The 19,795-nt window shown below is 35.4% G+C and overlaps 1 protein-coding gene across 4 annotated transcripts in view; it reads right to left on the minus strand.

Annotated features, from left to right (window-relative positions):
- The window catches only part of LOC149805279 (protein trachealess-like), a 233,496-nt gene that overhangs the window by 27,712 nt on the left and 185,989 nt on the right, over window positions 1-19,795 (minus strand). For all 4 annotated transcript variants that reach the window (XM_089949123.1, XM_089949128.1, XM_089949138.1 and 1 more), the window contains 4 exons: window positions 18,050-18,137; window positions 10,090-10,179; window positions 3,900-4,009; window positions 3,084-3,280 (listed from right to left, as the gene is read on the minus strand). In XM_089949123.1, coding sequence (XP_089805249.1) covers window positions 3,084-3,280; window positions 3,900-4,009; window positions 10,090-10,179; window positions 18,050-18,137 — 485 coding nt within the window. The remainder of the gene's footprint in view (window positions 1-3,083; window positions 3,281-3,899; window positions 4,010-10,089; window positions 10,180-18,049; window positions 18,138-19,795) is intronic.

The following is a 19,795-nucleotide window of genomic DNA, read 5'->3' on the forward strand; positions in this document are numbered from 1 at the left end:
ATATAAAGAGTTATGATGATCTATATGCATACTTTGTAGCAATGTAAAGGGTTATTATAATGCATATGCATACTTTATAGCAATATAAAGGGTGATGATGATGTATATGTATACATTTTTGTAGCAATATAAAGGGTTATGATGATCTATATGCATACTTTGTTGCAATATAAAGGGTCATGATGATCTATATGCATACTTTGTAGCAATATAGAGGGTTATGATGATTGATATGCATACTTTGTAGCAATATAGAGGTTATGATGATCTATATGCATACATTGTAGCAATACAGAGGGTTATGATGATCTATATGCATATTTTGTAGCAATATAAAGGGTTATGATGATCTATATGCATACTTTGTAGCAATATAAAGGGTTATTACAATATATATGCATACTTTGTAGCACATAATGGATTATGATGTATATGTTTACTTTTAGTCAACTTATTGCTGATCAAATTATTTCAATGAATTCATATACTGACTTAAATAAACATAATCATACACCCTATATACAATCATATACAATGCTCCTATAGCCCTCAAGTGATCATATATCTCAATAAATGTTTTTAAGTATTCAACTATGATAAATAAATATGTTTATTGCTGGATCATTCATTAACCCTTTACATCATGCAAGCGTCTTTGGACGCCTCTACTCCATTCGCATGGAAGCACCTTTTGACGCCTCTACTCCATTCACATGGAAGCGCCTTTTGACGCCTGCTGTAAACATCAGTCATTTTGAGCTGGCTTTTGTACAGCCACTTTTGGGGAAAACCCCCCTATTAGATACTACATTCATTTCTGCGAATGACAATTACGTCAGATCACGTGGTCGCTGTTTATGCACTGGTCGATATCTGCTATTTAAAGTAACTGGATCGTAATCTCCACTCTCCAAAAAGGCGATTGCGGATTTCATTCAGTACTTACGAAGTTTTCACGATTAGAATCACAACTATGAAAGATTCAATAACTTAGGTAAAGGCTCTGATATTGATGTATGCATCAATTAGTTTTTATAAATTATCAAATTCAGATAACTTAGTGATGTAGATGCAGACGAAAAACATGTAAATTTGGAGTATAGGAAATGGCAGCTACGGTTGGTCATGCAGCTACACTGACATGATGGTGAACGAGTTCTCTCAAGATTTTAAAGCACATAAAAAATTCTTCCGTGAAAAATAATTACACAGATATAACAATCGGACTTTACTCTTAAATTTTTCCACATATAATAGATGTGTATCAAAAATGTAAAAAGGTGAAAATTGCTGTTAAATGTAACATACACTACATTGCTTAACAGTTCACAGGCAGGATTTCATTCAGTACTTACAAAGTTTTCACGATTAAAATCACAACCATTAAGGATTCAATAACTTAGGTAAAGGCTCTGATAATGATGTAGGCAGCAATTCGTTTTTATAAATTATCAAATTCAGATGACTTAGTGATGTAGACGCAGACGAAAAAAATGTAAATTTCGAGTATGGGAAATGGCAGCTACGGTTGGTCACGCGGCCTCACTGACATGACGGTGAATGAGTTCTCTCGAGATTTTAAAGCACATTAAAAATTCTTCTGAGAAAAATAATTACAGAGCTATAACAATCGGACTTTACTCTTAAATTTTTCCACGTATAATAGATGTGTACCAAAAATGTAAAATGGTTAAAACTGCTGTTAAATGTAACATACACTACATTGCTTAACAGTTCACAGGCAGGCCTATGCGTATGCTGTCGACTAGGTAACAGGTGTTCTATTTATAGCACGCTGCACTTTGTCCCTATGCTCTGTGAGATAAAGGGTTAAATACAGGAAAGGGCTGCCACCATGATTTTCATGCCTCTTTCTTGGTATATATTTATTATCTATGCTAGCATCTTATACCATCAAAAAAAGTTTAGAAAAACCCTGCTGATTCAGAATAAAACATATTTGTTTTCTTAATGTTTCATTACATTTATTCTGTTTTAACTATTCTAAAGTTTGATCTGGTAAAAGTACCAACAAAAAAATTGAAGGAGTTAAAAGCTTGTATAATTGTCACATTAATAATAATTCATATACCTGGAACAATGTACAACAATTTCATTGTACTTATTTGTGGTTTTACTGAAAGCATTCAGTTATGGTCTGTGTCATATATCTTGTGCTTTATTACCAGGAAATTAATAATTCTCAAGAAATATCTTTGTACAAATATTCTCATTGAAGCTACCAAAAATTTTATGAAATGAAATTAGTTTCATACATGTGACATGAAACTTGTACCCATGTGCTTTGAAAATAATTGTAATAAATAAAAGCAGTAGAATGCTACATAGTACATTTATAAAATAGTCCCTACTTGCAACCTGATACAGAATAGGTGTGTTATTTAAGGGAGTTAATCAGTAATCATAATATTACACATCCAAATGGGTATGACTGATAACTGACTAATGTAGGGATTGGACAAGTTTCATTTTTATTGAGAAAGGACTTATATATGTGTTGCAAAATGTGATTAAATTTTCCCTTTTTGAAAATGATATACTGCCACATGTTGGATTCAGATAACAAAATTCTAAAATGACAGATTTGCATATGTCTAATCAGTCAAACCCAATTTAATATAACCATGACTAACTGTGGATAATAGGATGCTAAATTCATCCAAATGAATACAAAATATGACTACTGTTTTATTACTCATATTCAATATTGCCAGGAGACAGATGTCAAACTATCTGTATTAAGTCTTACTATCCAAGTCATAACAAATTATTCTAACAATACATACTATTGTAATGAAGTAAGACTGACAGATGGACAGAAAGCCAAGCAAAGTTGACCCCATCTAGTACTTACACATTTTCACAATATAAAACTCTAAACTCAGTTGAGCCCATCTAGTACTTACACATTTTCACAATATAAAACTCTAAACTCAGTTGACCCCATCTAGTACTTACACGTTTTCACAATATTAAACTCTAAACTCAGTTGACCCCATCTAGTACTTACACATTTTCACAATATAAAACTCTAAACTCAGTTGACCCCATCTAGTACTTACACATTTTCACAATATAAAACTCTAAACTCAGGGGAGAGTCTCATTATAAATGTGTCACTTTCAAGTCGAAATTCAGTGATGGTGGGTGGGGGTAATGCAAAGGCCACTGCTACCATTCCTAAAACAGGTACTGTTGATGGCTTTCGATTCACTGTAAAGGTAAGCTGGAGACGGAAGTTTCCATGGATATAGACAACCTGAAAGTGTAACAATTACAGCATAAACTTTTTATCAGAAAATATTTTAACATGAAAACCCAGCAGTTTTAATACAAAATATCATTAAATTTTTTAATGTACATGGCTTCTTCAACCTGCAAGTAAACAACAAAAGTGGAAAGCTAACAATACAGTATCTGACCAAGCCCTTAACCTGCAACTAAGTTACCTCCCTTCAGCTATCATGGTGAAAGGATCCAGATGAAATTCATAAAATTCAGATTTATGAGTAAGTGAGTTACCTTCCTATAGATGCCACGGCTCAACAGTCTTTTATAAAACTGGTATACTATCTCTTATTTATCTACTTATGTATCTAACCTATTATATAATCATTTATTTATTTATTTAAACATTTATCTTTTTGTTAGGTAATTAAGTCCATTAAGATTTGTATGACTTTTTCCACCCTATTCAGGGCCTTCCATTAGATTTTAAGTTGGAGGATGAGTTGCCAAAGTAGACAAAGGGTTTGGGAGACCTCCCCCAATGGGGATACAGTTCTTGTTTTTTTAAAGTAGCCGGGTGCAAAGTAAATGTACCCAGGTGTATCATCTGGTTCCCAACTGATAAGGAATACCCAGATATTTTGCCTTACTCTGTATCCTGATGAACGGACATGGACACCTCGTTTTGTCAGGGTTGACTTCATACGGATACAGAAGGACCTTTGCAGCCCTTTCTCAAAACTGGGTGCCATCAAGGGAGCTGCCAAAAAGAAATAAGAATCCACAGATGAGTATAAAGGTTATATCAGAAAGATTTTACAAACAATTTGGCTCTAAATTCATAACTAAGTCAAGAAAAGTTTTGAAACTAATACTTTGAATACATGTATTTTGCACACTTCAAAATATACAACATTTTTAAGGCAAGGTGCTAACACTTTATTTGAAAATTATATTTTATGTACAGTGTAGTTAATCCCCAGTAATTTTCACATCACAGTGAAACTTATCAATACAGAATACTCAAAGAATGTCAATTGTTTCTTCACAGGTGTCTGCCAAAGAGAGGTTAAAAGAAAGTAAAGTGATGAAAAGAGCTTCGTAAGAAATGTGCTTTGGGAATAGATGTCACTTACATGTAGGTATCATGTAAATCAGATATTACAGCACCTGTACTCAGGTGTCCTGTAAATCAGATATTACAGTACCTGTACTCAGGTGTCCTGTAAATCAGATATTACAGTATCTGTACTCAGGTGTCCTGCAAATCAGATGTTACAGTACCTGTACTCAGCTGACCTGCAAATCAGATATTACAGTATCTGTACTTGGGTGACCTGCAAATCAGACATTACAGTATTTGTACTCAGGTGACCTGCAAATCAGATATTACAGTGAACTGCAAATCAGATATTATATTACCTGTACTCATGTGTCCTGCAAATCAGATGTTACAGTACCTGTACTCAGCTGACCTGCAAATCAGATGTTACAGTACCTGTACACAGGTGACCTGCAAATCAGATATTACAGTGACCTGCAAATCAGATGTTACAGTACCTGTACTCAGGTGACCTGCAAATCAGATATTACAGTTACCTGCAAATTAGATGTTACACTATCTGTACTAAGGTGACCTGCAAATCAGATGTTACGGTATCTGTACTAACGTGACCTGCAAATCAGATATTACAGTACCTATACTCAGGTGACCTGCAAATCAGATATTATAGTATCTGTACTCAGGTGACCTGCAAATTAGATGTTACAGTGACCTGCAAATCAGATGTTACAGTATCTGTACTAAGGTGACCTGCAAATCAGATGTTACAGCATCTGTACTCAAGTGACCTGCAAATCAGATGTTACAGTACCTGTACTCAAGTGACCTGCAAATCAGATATTACAGTATATGTACTCAGGTGTCCTGCAAATCAGATGTTACATTACCTGGACTGTGGCAAATACAATGAACCAGTATATGTAAATACTATCACAGAAGGGTACTGCAATGCATGAATGCATTCAAGCTTTTTGTGCGCTTGGAGCCCCAGGTGGTCTAATGTGCTTCCTTTACAGATCACTGACATCTCACCTCTGTCCATATGGGTTTGAGCCTTTGGCTTGGCCAACGTGGGTATATAAGAAAAATTGCAAGTGACTTCCTGTGGGTCAGTTTCTTCTAGGGTTTATCTCAGTTCTTCCTCCACTAAATATACTTCCTGCCATAAACTGCCTAGCATGTGCTGAAAACTGGCATTAAACCCAAAACAACAAAGTGTGTGCTATTCTCATTTTTTAATGTCACTATAAGTAAATCAAAGCAAAGTATTTCATCTAGGAAAGATCTTATCAGTGACCAATCAAAGACAAAATCCAATTCTAGCTTAATATATACTGTAGATCTAGTCTGGAATCTGATATTTAAAAATGTCACTCTAACAATGATTACCAAAATTGAAATCTTAATTGAAGTGTGAAATTAGAAAACTTATTAGAGTGTGTGTGTGTGATTTGGATTTGTAATGTAGTTTTAACAATTTTTCAGTCATATTGCTACGATGTTTGCAGTGTAGCAGTTTATAGTGATGTCTAGCACTGGGGTGTCATGCCGCAGACATGTAGCATGATGTCCCACCCAGTCACATTATCCTGACACCAGGCCGACCAGTCCTAACACTAACCTCTTAATGCTGAGTGCCAAGCGAGGCAGCTGTTAGTACCATTTTTGTAAGTCCTCGCATCCGGGATTGACGTTAAACTTATTAGAGATGAAAATTGATCTTTGTAATGATCTGATATATAACAAATATACATGTACCTTTCAGCTTTTTGTAATAATTAAAGGAAACAATTCAAAGCTGAATATCCATTACAATATGTTTCTTTTTCCTTTGAAACTGTGTGCCAAAGTTGGGGGGATGTAGGACACAGATTGCCTATGACAATACCAGGTGCAACACTGCACACCTAAATTTACATGGCAGACACTTGTATATACCCTTGTTATTATATTATAACCAAACACTGAAATAGTGACCCAATGTCAGAGTACATCAAATATTCAAGCAGTGAACAGAACATGAAAGTGAAAAGCAGTTTGGACACTGGACAGAGCATGAAAGTGAAAAGTAGTTTGGGTACTGGACAGAGCATGAAAGTGAAAAGCAGTCTGGACACTGGACAGGGAATGAAAGTGAAAAGCAGTCTAGACACTGGACAGAGCATGAAAGTGAAAAGCAGTTTTGGTACTGGACAAGGCATGAAAGTGAAAAGCAGTTTGGACACAGGACACAGCATGAAAGTGAAAAGCAGTTTGGATACTGGACAGAGCATGAAAGTGAAAAGCAGAATGGGTACTGCACAGAGCATGAAAGTCAAAAGTAGTTTGGGTACTGGACACAGCATGAATTTAAGTGAAAAGTCGCTTGGACACTGGACAGAGCATGAAAGTGAAAAGCAAGCTGAGTACTGGACAGACCATGAAAGTCAAAAGCAGTTTAGGTACTGGACACAGCATGAATTTAAGTGAAAAGCAGTTTGGACACTAGACAGAGCATGAAAGTGAAAAGCAGTCTGGGTACTGGACAGAGCATGAAAGTGAAAAGCAGTCTGAGTACTGGACACAGCATGAAAGTGAAAAGCAGTCTGGACACTGGACACAGCATGAAAGTGAAAAGCAGTTTGGACACTGGACAGAGCATGAAAGTGAAAAGCAGTCTGGACACTGGACAGAGCATGAAAGTGAAAAGCAGTCTGAGTACTGGACAGAGCATGAAAGTTAAAAGCAGTTTGGGTACTGTACAGAGCATGAAAGCGAAAAGCAGTCTGGACATTGGACAGAGCATGAAAGGGAAAAGCAGTCTTAGTACTGGGCACAGCATGAATTTAAGTGAAAATCAGTTTGGACACTGGACAGAGCAAGAAAGTGAAAAGCAGTCTGAGTACTGGGCACAGCATGATAGTGAAAAGCAGTTTAGACACTGGACAGAGTATGAAAGTGAAAAGCAGTCTGAGTACTGGACACAACATGAAAGGGAAAAGAAGTCTTAGTAATGGGCACAGCATGAAAGTGAAAAGCAGTTTAGACACTGGACAGAGCATGAAAGTGAACTGTAAGGAATCAACATCTGTTTGTGAATGCTAATTTAAGAAAAAAGAAATAAATAGCATGAATACATTTACTTTCAAGGCTATCATTTTTCATTGTTTTTCATTGGTACATGAATTCCTGTACTTGGAAAGTGGTTATGGATTGGGGACCAGAGTAATAGTTTTCCTTCCAGTGGGGAGGGGGTCCTATTTTTCCTTAACAACCAATCATTTTTTTCATTAGATATTTAATTGTAGCAGTATACAAAGAAAATGTATAACAAATGAACCAGAGACCTGTACTTCACTCTATCCGAAATATATACTAAATCTTAATTTCATATGGGACTTCCAATGTACATGTATTTTGTATATTGGACTGAATATTGTATTTGTATATTGAAAATACGAACAGTCATTTTCAAACTTTCGGCCTCTTCGTTATCTAATATACTGTAATTAACCTAAACAACCCAGAAAAATCAATTATCTAGACATCATATTTTCAACAAAATTTTCTTGATACCATGCAAGTTTTTGGTTTTTTAAGTCAATGAAAACTATGAAATTCAAAGGAATGTATTATAATACTAAAAAAAAACTGGTGACAGATTTGTCTGGCAGTGAATCCACTTTGATTACCCTAATTATCACCTGGATTAACTGATTGTGTTGTCAGTAGACAGCAATAAAAACAGCTAATATGATCCACATCTTGTGATCAAGCAGTTCCCTAACAACCTTTCATCTTGAGAGAGTTATTGGAATTATCTGATGAATCATTTTGAAAACTATAAAATCAATGGCTATTAGTGTTACATCAGTGAATATGTGATTGCAAGTTTCTTTTATGTCTGTACCAGTGGAAAGTATACAGTGGGAGACAAAAGTCATGCACATCAATTGTTAGTTCTCGTTAAAGTGAATTAACTTGCATGATATATAGTTTAAATATGTATGCAGGTTATTATCTTTGTCTTCCCTTTTGAAGTAAATTAAACTGGGTTTATATTTATTTGTGATAAAAGCAGTCAACATCTGCAACACAAATTTTAAAAGTTCTTGTAGTCTGTTCTATTCAATGTCATATTTCCCATTGGTAACCTCATTTTGAAAGTAGTCAGTTCAGTCTTCATACCTATAACTGGAGAACAAATAAATGAATTCTGTAATTAAATTCCTGAACCAGTCAAATGATTTTGGCTCCAATACATATTCAAGCTAATTTGTCTGCCATATTTTGGAGTTTTAATGTCGAGGCTGTTTTAAGCATTTTTGATGGAAAACATGAATTATCGTTCAAATTTTCTGAGGTGAGATATTAGATATTATGAATAAATACATATTATTTTTGTCATACATTCTATTGCCAAGACAATTTTCATTTTATAATATAACGGAGTCATTATCATAGTTTCTAGTGAGATTTATCACCAATGGCAGTACATGTCTACGATACAGAGACTGTTGTAGTTTTCCAAAAAGTAAAGAAGTATGATATGCAACCCGAATTCTTTATTGTTCAAGAACACTCAAACAATAACCTACTAGTGTTCTTTACTAGCAAACATGGATAAATTGCAACTTTACACACCTAACCCTCTTCCAGCCAGCAATATGTTATAGCAGATTGGAGCCTATGTTGTTTACAGTTGGACCCAACAAGTATAGACTGTACTAACTAGAACACCTCTTCCAAGGCTGTCCAAGTTTTCTCAAGGGTCATGTCTTTTCTCCACCTTTATGTCCACACATACTTAACATCTCTACAGTTGAAAGTATACTGAATACACGCACACTGAAGTCCAATCCAACAGCAAGCTACACAGACCCAGATCTGCCATCACATAATGCACTAGCAGATCTGGGTCTATGCAGTTTACTAGGATTAACAGAACAAACAACATAAACACAAACCCTGATCTGATGGCATGTTATATGATGACAGATCAGGGACTGTGTTATCTGAATCCAACCTACAAGTGAGTACTAAAGCCACAATGTTGCTATTTATCATAAATTTCATTATTTTTCCAATCTAAGTAAAGTTGGGTAGGAAGAAAATGATTTGTTAAAAAAGCTATCAAAGAAACTGTTCTTGGAAATAATCAAATGTTAGGTTTAAATGATGTTCAAATATTCAGTTAGAACTGAGAGGTGCTACCCTTTAATTCAGTCAACAAAATCACTCTCAATTCTGATCTTTTTCTGGAGTGCTCCAAAAGTATTGATGTGATATTTTCAACAAATTCTATTAGTGACTGATTTAATAACAACATCTGCATAAATTACACACAATTAATCGAGAGCAAATAAAGAGAGGCATGCCCATTTTTTAAAGCAGATATGAGAAGAAAAAATGTGCATTAGATAAAAATAATACTTGGGTAAATATTGGTGATCAGCTGGGTTGCTGGAATATACAATGAAGTGATGCAGTGAATCTTGAGCTGAAGACAACCCAATATCACTGATCAACAAAACATTAATTTGCATACATGTGACAAATGGCCAGTTTCCTCAGTTTAAAGGAGAAACTACATAATTCATAATGTGATGAAACACCGATATTATATGGTTTTCATGGAACCTAATGATTAGGACCAATATCTTTAAAGAATCAGTATTATTCAGATGATTTGACATATACAACTTTGTGCCCCTAATGGTGAAATTGGGGCTTTAAAGTTTGATAGATCCAGTTGTACAATCAATGTACAATAACACATGTTTAATATTACAACTAACCTCTGTCTGGTATGGGTGTCATAGTCCTTTGTGAAGTGGAAGTGCCTTCTTCTGTGGGTGAGGCAGGTGATGACATGTTACTGGGGATACCTAGAAAACATTAATTCAGTATTGCTAAAAAATTATTTTCCACTGCACACCTTGAATAAAATGCACAAAATAAAACAACCTCCCCTAAACATGAATACTGCCTGCCCCATATTTAACATTCCTCATTGTAGGCACTTAACTGATCTTAATGTAAAGATACCATTATTTTAGTTTTAGATCTGCTATGACCATGACCTCTGATCTTTTGATCATAGTATTAATTTCAAATATAGAATTCCATTGGATGACCTAAAAAAAATTCAACTCTTGACTTTTTCATCCCAAAATCAATAGACCTTTTCCATAAATTATGTGCAAACCCTTCACAATCTTTGGTCATGGTATGTAGTCTAGAACTAAAGTTATTATGTAATTACCATTTTTAGCAGAAATCGTTTTTCTTGTTTCAGTCACAATGGCTTTGACCATTGACCTTTTGACCCCCAAATCAAAAAGCTTCTTATTTACTTAAGTTAATGCCATCCAAAAAGTTTTGGGTCAGGCAAGTGCTTTATGACTAGTGTTATTTTGCAGAATCCAGATTTCTTCTTCAAGCACAGTTATCTTGAATTTTTACACAAAGTTTGGTAACTGTAGCTACTGAAGAATTAGTGATTCAGTTGGAACATCCTCCACCTTATCTATCACACACTTTAAAAAAACCTCGGCTGTAAATAATAGTCATTTTGAAGTACGCTTGAGCCAGTCAGTGGTTATTACACCATAACAACTTTACCAATCTCACAATGACTAGATGGGGGGGCCTTGAGTGGCCGAGTGGTCTAAAACGCTCACTGTTACGGACCACAGCCATCTCACCACTGTCTGCATGGGTTCAAGTCTTGGGCTCGGCCAATGTGGGTATGTGAGAAAGCTTGCCGGTAGCTTCTCTTGGGTTGGTGGTTCTTTCCGGGTTTTCACGGGTTCTTCCTCCACCATTAATACTGGCCGCCATGTATAGCCTATCTTGTGCTGAAAAATGGTGTTAAACCCATAACAACAATAACAACGACTAGATGACATTTCATCAGCACCATCTACATATCCAGTTGTTTGAGGCACTTTAAAACAAATAACTTCTTCAATTTTTTTCATCATAAAGTTGCACGAATAACATTAAAAACTGACATTACTGGTATAACCTTGATTGTTGAAATGTCATTTAATATTACTTTCAACATCTATCATTTTATAAGAATCTGTTCTTCTCACATCTAGCTGGACCTTCACTGGCTTAAAATTAACAAGTTTGGGAAGTATCACTATGATTGCTTCTGAGTCTCTTTCTGAGAGTCAACGTTATTTGACTTGCATCAGAAACTCATCTGTTGTACATATCAAGTGATTGTGTTGAAACAGTCACAGTGACCCTGACTGACATCTGACCTTCTGACATCAAGTTATTATGGATAAACCATTTTTCTTTCTTTAGTTAATGACCTTGGTCTTTTACCTTTGGTCCTGAAATTGATTGAGTTCTTTCTTCCAAAGTGCAAGCTAACAACAAAGTTTTGTAACTGTAAATAGTCAATAACTTAATATATTGTGCTGAAACCAATTTTCTTCACTCACAAAAACGTTTACCTTTGACCCTAAAATCAATGTTTCTTCTTTACCCAAGTGCAAGCCATTCAAAATGTTTGGTACCTGTAAATGGCGGATAGCTCAAGTTATTGTACAGAAAATGAAAATGTTAACATCCATGATGATGGTATTAAGTTACTAAACAATATCTTTTATAAATTTTGTATCTTCTCAACATCATTTTTTTGGCATTATTTTCAGCAAATGTATCTTTCCTCTCCATATTTTTAAAGAATCAACCATTCCAATACATTCTGACTTATAGAACAAGGTAACAGGTACTAATGTAAAAGTATGATAAAATCATAGGTCATTTATTAAAGCATGCAATATGCTTCAGGCTTGTGACATCCTTGAGTGATATGTTCAGAAAGTAAAAACAAACATGTTCCCTGAAGTCACAAAACTGTCTGAACACAAATGTACCCTTAGATCCATTAGTCCAACAGTAGAAATCATACTTGAATTTTTAGTGGCATCTGTGAACTTTTATTATTTCATGACTCCATCATTATAACTCTGTCCATGGTAGTCATGGAGTATCCTGCCTTACAGTGAGACTGCCTCATACTGAAGCACATGACACAGCACACCTTCACTGTAACACTCTCCACTGCCTTACAGTGAGGCTGCCTTGTAATACAGCACATGATACAGTACTTCAACATTCTAACACTCACCATGATAGTCTTGGAGAGTAATGCCTTAGAGTGAGACTGCCTTATAGTGAAGTACATGATACATATAATCTGACTACTAATTCATTAAATGGAAACCATAAATATACCTTATAACAGAAAATGCATTAATAACCAGGACGTTATTGTGAGGGAGTGATGTATGTAGTTCTTAAGATGTGCAACTAATTCTGACATTGTTAATTCTACCTTTTGGGGTAAAATATTTCTTGTTAAATTTTTGCATCTGAGTTCAAATGAAACATTTTTCATGGGTACTGAACCAGATCCCATGTAGAACTTTCACTCAAATTTGTTACAAATTAAAAAAAAAATATTTGGACATTTCCTAATGATGTAATTATTAAAGCAATGTGTACCAAAGTCATTCCAAAATTTTGGTAATCCAGCCTTTATATTTGATGAAGTTATGGAAAATTAACAATTTTTAATTTTTAATCCAAATTTAAATTTGTGCTCATAACATTAATGACTTGAGCACAAGGGCACATAGTGAATGATAACCACATATACTCAGATGTAAATTAGACTTAACTGGAAACAACACAGACCCTGATATGCCATCACATAATATGTTAGCAGATGTTCTACTGATGGGTACTAACAAACCACAAAGACTCATATCCACTTCTGCATTATGGGATGGCAGATCATGGACTGTGTTGTTTGTTCTACTGATGGGTACTAACAAACCACAAAGACACATATCCACTACTGCATTATGGGATGGCAGATCATGGACTGTGTTGTTTGTTCTACTGATGGGTACTAACAAACCACAAAGACACATATCCACTACTGTATTATGGGATGGCAGATCATGGACTGTGTTGTTTGTTTTACTGATGTGTACTAACAAACCACAAAGACACATATCCACTACTGCATTATGGGATGGCAGATCATGGACTGTGTTGTTTGTTTTACTGATGGGTACTAACAAACCACAAAGACACATATCCACTACCGTATTATGGGATGGCAGATCATGGACTGTGTTGTTTGTTCTACTGATGGGTACTAACAAACCACAAAGACACATCCACTACTGCATTATGAGATGGCAAATCATGGGCTGTGTTGTTTGTTTTACTGATTGGTACTAACAAACCACAAAGACACATATCCACTACTGCATTATGGGATGGCAGATCACTGACTGTGTTGTTTGTTCTACTGATGGGTACTAACAAACCACAAAGACACATATCCACTACTGCATTATGGGATGGCAGATCACTGACTGTGTTGTTTGTTCTACTGATGGGTACTAACAAACCACAAAGACACATATCCACTACTGCATTATGGGATGGCAGATCATTGACTGTGTTGTTTGTTTTACTGATGGGTACTAACAAACCACAAAGACACATATCCACTACTGCATTATGGGATGGCAGATGATGGACTGTGTTGTTTGTTTTACTGATGGGTACTAACAAACCACAAAGACACATATCCACTACTGCATTATGGGATGGCAGATCATGGACTGTGTTGTTTGTTCTACTGATGGGTACTAACAAACCACAAAGACACATATCCACTACTGCATTATGTGATGGCAGATCATGGAATGTGTTGTTTGTTCTACTGATGGGTACTAACAAACCACAAAGACAAAAATAGGCTCACCCCACCACTTGGATGTACTTGTAAGAGGCAGGGAGGGTCTCCAAATATAATCTCACCTATACCTTTTAAGCTGGGGGTGAACAAAAATCATCTCCAAGCATTTAAAATATTTTTTAACAAAAATGATGTTCACTCTATTAAAATCATTTATTCCTATAAAAATAAAACACATTAATTTTAAAATTTTCAGCTATCTTCAGTATATAATCTCTTCTAAGTTGAGTGCAACTGCAAACTGCACAGACCCAGATCTGCCACTGCATAAGGTGCCACTAGATCTAGGATTATATGCAGGTTATTAAGAATCAGTAGAACAAAGAAAATAAACATGAATCTGCTGCTGCACTATCATGGGATGGCAGATCAGGGTCTATGTTGTTTGCAGTTGGACTTGACTTATAAGTGTATACATATGGTCACTATGAATAAAACGCCTACCACACTGTTTTAGTGAAGAATGTGTAATTAACTTGTTTCTGTTAACTGCTTGTGAATGTTCAGGATAATTTCCAATTCAATGAGGCATTAAATAAATTCTATCAATTCTAGTAATTATTCCATCAAGTTTTATTCAAATGATAATATAAAATTTCTTTCCTAGGTGTCTGGAATGTCGAACTAAAATAACTAGAAGGTGCAATGAGTTTCAGAACACAGGCTTTGGTGGTGTTGAAATGTTTCTTAATAGAAATTCAGCGATTCCACAAAATGTGCAGCCCATAATCTGATTAAAATTAGATCTCCACAGCATTGTGTGCAGATCTGTTAACCTTGTGGTTCACCAATCAAATCACAGCTTTCAAATTTCTGAAAGTGACATACATCATTTGGAACATATCATTACTAATGACAACTCTCCCCAATCACAAATTTACAACACTTTCTCTGATAGGCTGTATAAAGAAGCAGACAAAAATCACAAAGGTCACCAAAATTTGAACTATTATCATTATCTGTCAGATCTCTATGTATGCTGTAGAAATATGATTTAATCCTATTGGTGCAACACAGTACCAAAATATGTCATCAGACAAACCACAAAAATAAACACATTCAATTCTAATTAATTCACAATAATATACATGTTGTTAACTAAAAGAAATATTCAACAGAAAAATCTATTCCTGGATCCATGTCCACAACATGTCTGGTGTGGATTGTATTACTACCCATAACAGAAGATTGGACATTACTTTTCTAAAATGTTTTCAGTATACTGGTCCACTGGTACGGAACATTCCCAGTGACATAAGGCAGGCTCCTAGCATTTCTTCTTTGCATAATCAATGTCTAAAATGGATGAAATCTTTAGAAAACTGAACAGTTCTAGTACAAAAAATACTGCCTGTTGTTCTTAATTTTGCATCATTTTCAAAGCTAAATTTTTCAATGCAGGATGATAGTTGATGTTTTATATATGTTTATGTTTTCACAGATGCCTGTGCATGTGTTCCAGGCTTGATACTTTGAATTTTAAAATTACTTAATTATTTAGTGTCAAGCCAGATTCTTCACATCATGTTGTATAAACTGTATATATTGTACGTAACATATAGAAGGCCTCAAGGTAGATTAGTTCTGTAACTAAATGAGTTACCTTCTCTAAATAAAGTCTTTATTATTATTACATGTATTATTATCATTATTATTATTATTAACCATGTATTTTCTTTAATTTAAAAGTGATATGCTCTCTAAATGTTTGTATGATGCAGATATTTTATTTAAAAGGTAAGCAACATAGTTTAAAGGAATGACTTGACTGTCAATGACTGATGAGGAGTATTACACTAACTTGACCCTAAAACAACATATCAGAATTGATTCATCTGCCACTTTTTGACAATCATAAGGGGTCTTGTCATCGGAGGCAAATAGTATGGCAATTTGTACTTTTTGACAATCATAAGGGGTCTTGTCATTGGAGGCAAACAGTTTGTACTTTTTATAGTCAATATCTGGTTCTGTCTGTAGAAATATTTTGTCTACAATTACCATCTCTTTCAAGTGATAGCTGAAACTATATTTATATTTTGCCAATTAATTTATGTGCTTGGTTTTATGTTTGATTGATAACAAGGGAAGTTATAAACTAGTTTATAGAGGAAAAAATGTACAAACAATCAGCAGTGACACAATGTTTGTGATCATAACATCCTCTTGTACAACCTTAAGCAGTGATCAAATATGCAAAAGTCAGGTGAACAAGTTCTAGATCTGTATACATATCTATCAACATACAGTATAAGCATCTCTAAAATACACTGCAATATTATAAAACTTTGGTATAATCTGATGTGAATGACAAAGAAATTTATGATTTCATGAGAACTCACATAACTGTCACAAGCTTACATAAAATGCTTCATTTGTGATGGCCATTTTATTGCTGATCTTCAGTATGGAAAACAATAAAAAGCCTATTAATGTCAGACTTAATTGCTCTCCATAGATGAAGAGCATTATATTAAAAGAAACATTTCCTCCAAGTGATCTTTTAAGCTTTGATGTAAGCATGAGACAACACTGTGTGAATCCAAAAAGGGGGGTGGGGGTATGGCAAGTGCTTCTAAATGATGGGACCAATGCTTTTTAAGTTTGTCAAATTTTTCAAAGAATATGATATTTATTCAATTTCTCAAAAAATAATGCCACAACAATATGCATTTAAAACAAGTATATTTTCCAAATCACACAGACATACACACATAAAATGAAATCAACAAGTCCAACTGACTGACAAGCTATATCGTCTTGGACTCTGTTTTCTTTCCCATTCATCGCAAAGAAATTGTTGGATTTTATCACATATTTACATACTGCACCTAGTCCTTGAAAGAATATTACAAGTGGTACAAGGTCAAATTTTCACGTTTTGTTCTTCTAAAGGTCATTCATATCCAACATTTTGCATTTGTTTCTCTATTAACTGCAAAGGACAGTCACCCTTTTGTAAATTACATATTGTTGCCTCTCAATGTTTCCAATGTTTCTTGTAATCTCAGCTATAGAACAAATTGCTTTTGTTTGTATTTTGAGTTTTTATATATATATACATATATGACAAAATAGAGAAATATCAAATACTAATTACCCAATAACATTGTGTAAAATTGCCAATCTGTGAGTAGGCAGAACTACCATACCTGACAGGGGTCAGGTGGCTGAGTGGTCTAAGGAGCTCACCTTCACAGATCACTTGTCTCACCTCTGTGCTGGTCCAAGATGCTCAACTTTAGAGATAGTTTACCATCTTTTTATGACAGGCACTTCTGCACCTATCATTCCTGCATTTCCGTAAATGAAATTTCCATGGCGATGTTTGTCAGCAACTGCCATATCAGTGATTAATTTTGTGAAAATGTTGGTATAAAGAGTACTATGCAGAAGTGCAAAACAAAAGTATTGCAAGGTAATACATTAACCAAACACAAAAACAAGACTTTTAATGTACAATAATTATTATCAAAGTCAGTTAGGTTGGTATCAGTAGATAAAAAATTAAGCACATTTAATTAAGGCTAAATTTTATATTATTTCACACTTTCTGTATTAGTTCTAAATCTTTGTTACTGACCTTCTTATTGCCTTCATAAAATTTATTTTCACTTTTCAATTTACATTAGATTTTTTTACCCGTCTGCCTGTCATGGAAATGAAGATTAGCAGAAATGCCTGATGAGGAAATGCCAGTCATGGAAAAACAGGCATAGCTTACAGATCACTCAGACCTTTGTGCATGTGGAATCGAGTCTCAGCTAGGCCAACATGGGTATGTGAGAAAGTTTGCCAGAAGCTTCCCATGGCTCAGAGTTCTTCCAGGGGTCTTTTTGGTTTCTTTTTCTGCTCAATATCTTGGCTGCAATGTATAGTCTATCATGTACTGAAAAATGGCATTAAACCCACAAAACCATACCTAATGACAGTTGACAGGAATTGAACTGACTTACTTCCAAGGCCAATTCCAAGCTGTTCTGCAAGTTCTTGATGATCTTGATGATGAACATAGTCAAATATACTGCTGCCCGCCATTTCAACCTGTAAACAAACAACATAACGTTTTGTTTCAGTTTTGGCAATGCATTAAGTTATGCACATTGTAATTTTTCTGTCAGAAAATGACCAGTCATTTTTGTGTGAAAGACATTTCAAAAGTAAGTCTCTTCAGATATTATGTTTACTTGACACAATAGTGCTGTCACGCTCGACACTTGTATGTGGAGGTTGGGGAGAATGGAGGTGGCAAGACCTGAAGTCATTTTTTTAAAAATTCAAATTTAGTGCAACCCCACTATAATGCGAATTCCGATACGCGGTCGTGGCATGGTTCTCGAAATTTCGTATAGTCAATCGCACATGAAAAAATATTTTTTTTTCCAAGTACAATGGAACCTTGCTAAAACGCGATAATTGGTGTCCAAAAATTGGATCACATTAATAGCTGGGTCGCGTTAATGCAGGGTTTTACAGTATTTCACTTTTTTCAGAGAACAAAGCATCCGCACATATACGTTTATTCATGTCTAATGTATATCATGAATAGGGTATCAACAGTGGCGTCGCTAGGGGGGTGCGGACCGCACCGGGTGACACCATCTTAGAGGGGTGACACCAAAATGAAAAATTGCAAATTTTACAGAGCACACACTGCTCGGTCTAGTTGGATTTCATAAGCAGATAACCGATCATAGTTAAATACATGACTAGCAGGCACAGCAGTGGCATCGCTAGGGGGCTGCGGGGGGCTGCGGACTGCACCGGGTGACACCATCAGAGGGGGTGACACCAAAATGACATTACTAAGGATTCTGTATGGTCTATTACGGAAGGAGGACCATGGGGGTGACACCATGAGCTACCGCACTGGGTGACACCAACCCGAGTGATGCCACTGGGTATCAACACCATTTACTATTGTGCCATCAGTAATTTTGTCACAGATCATTATGTCTGAATTTAATGTCTAATATATAGCATCAACACAGTATTAACACCATTTACTTACCGTCGTGGCATGCAGTTAATCTATAATACATGTAATTCCATTGCAAAAATTGCATACATATTTAAACTATTCAGTTTTATTGTCACATACCATTATGTGTCGGTGGCCTAGTGGTTAGAGCATCCGCCTCGGATGCGGGAGGTCGTGGGTTCGATTCCCGGCAGAGTCATACCAAAGATTTACAAAAATGGTACTAACAGCTGCCTCGCTTGGCGCTCAGCATTAAGTGGTTAGTGTTTGGACTGGTCGGCCTGATGTCAGGATAATGTGACTGGGTGGGACATCATGCTACATGTCTGCGGCATGATGCCCTATTGCTAGACATCACTATAAACTGCGACACTGCAGACATCGTAGCGATATGACTGAAAAATTGTTAAAGCTACGTTAAAATCCAAATGACACACACATTATGTGTCTGAATTCAATGGAAAAATTAACAGCAACATTAGGTTAAGAAAGACGAAGCACATGTACGGCTCATTACCTTCCAGGGTCTATGAACGGTGTCTATACAAATGTTATACTGCTAAAATTTTATCATATATAATCGTTTCCTTATCCATTGTAAATTTCCAATAATAACACTTGTACGCCTATTCATTTGAGTGACCTCAGCTGGAAATTGAAAGGGTATGAAACTGTACATGCGTTTAGCTTTACAATTATTTTTTTTATAAAAGTGACTCGT

The sequence above is a fragment of the Sinohyriopsis cumingii genome, chromosome 2, assembly GCF_028554795.1.
Source record: "Sinohyriopsis cumingii isolate HCF-2022 chromosome 2, ASM2855479v2, whole genome shotgun sequence".
NCBI classification, from domain to species: Eukaryota; Metazoa; Mollusca; class Bivalvia; order Unionida; family Unionidae; genus Sinohyriopsis; species Sinohyriopsis cumingii.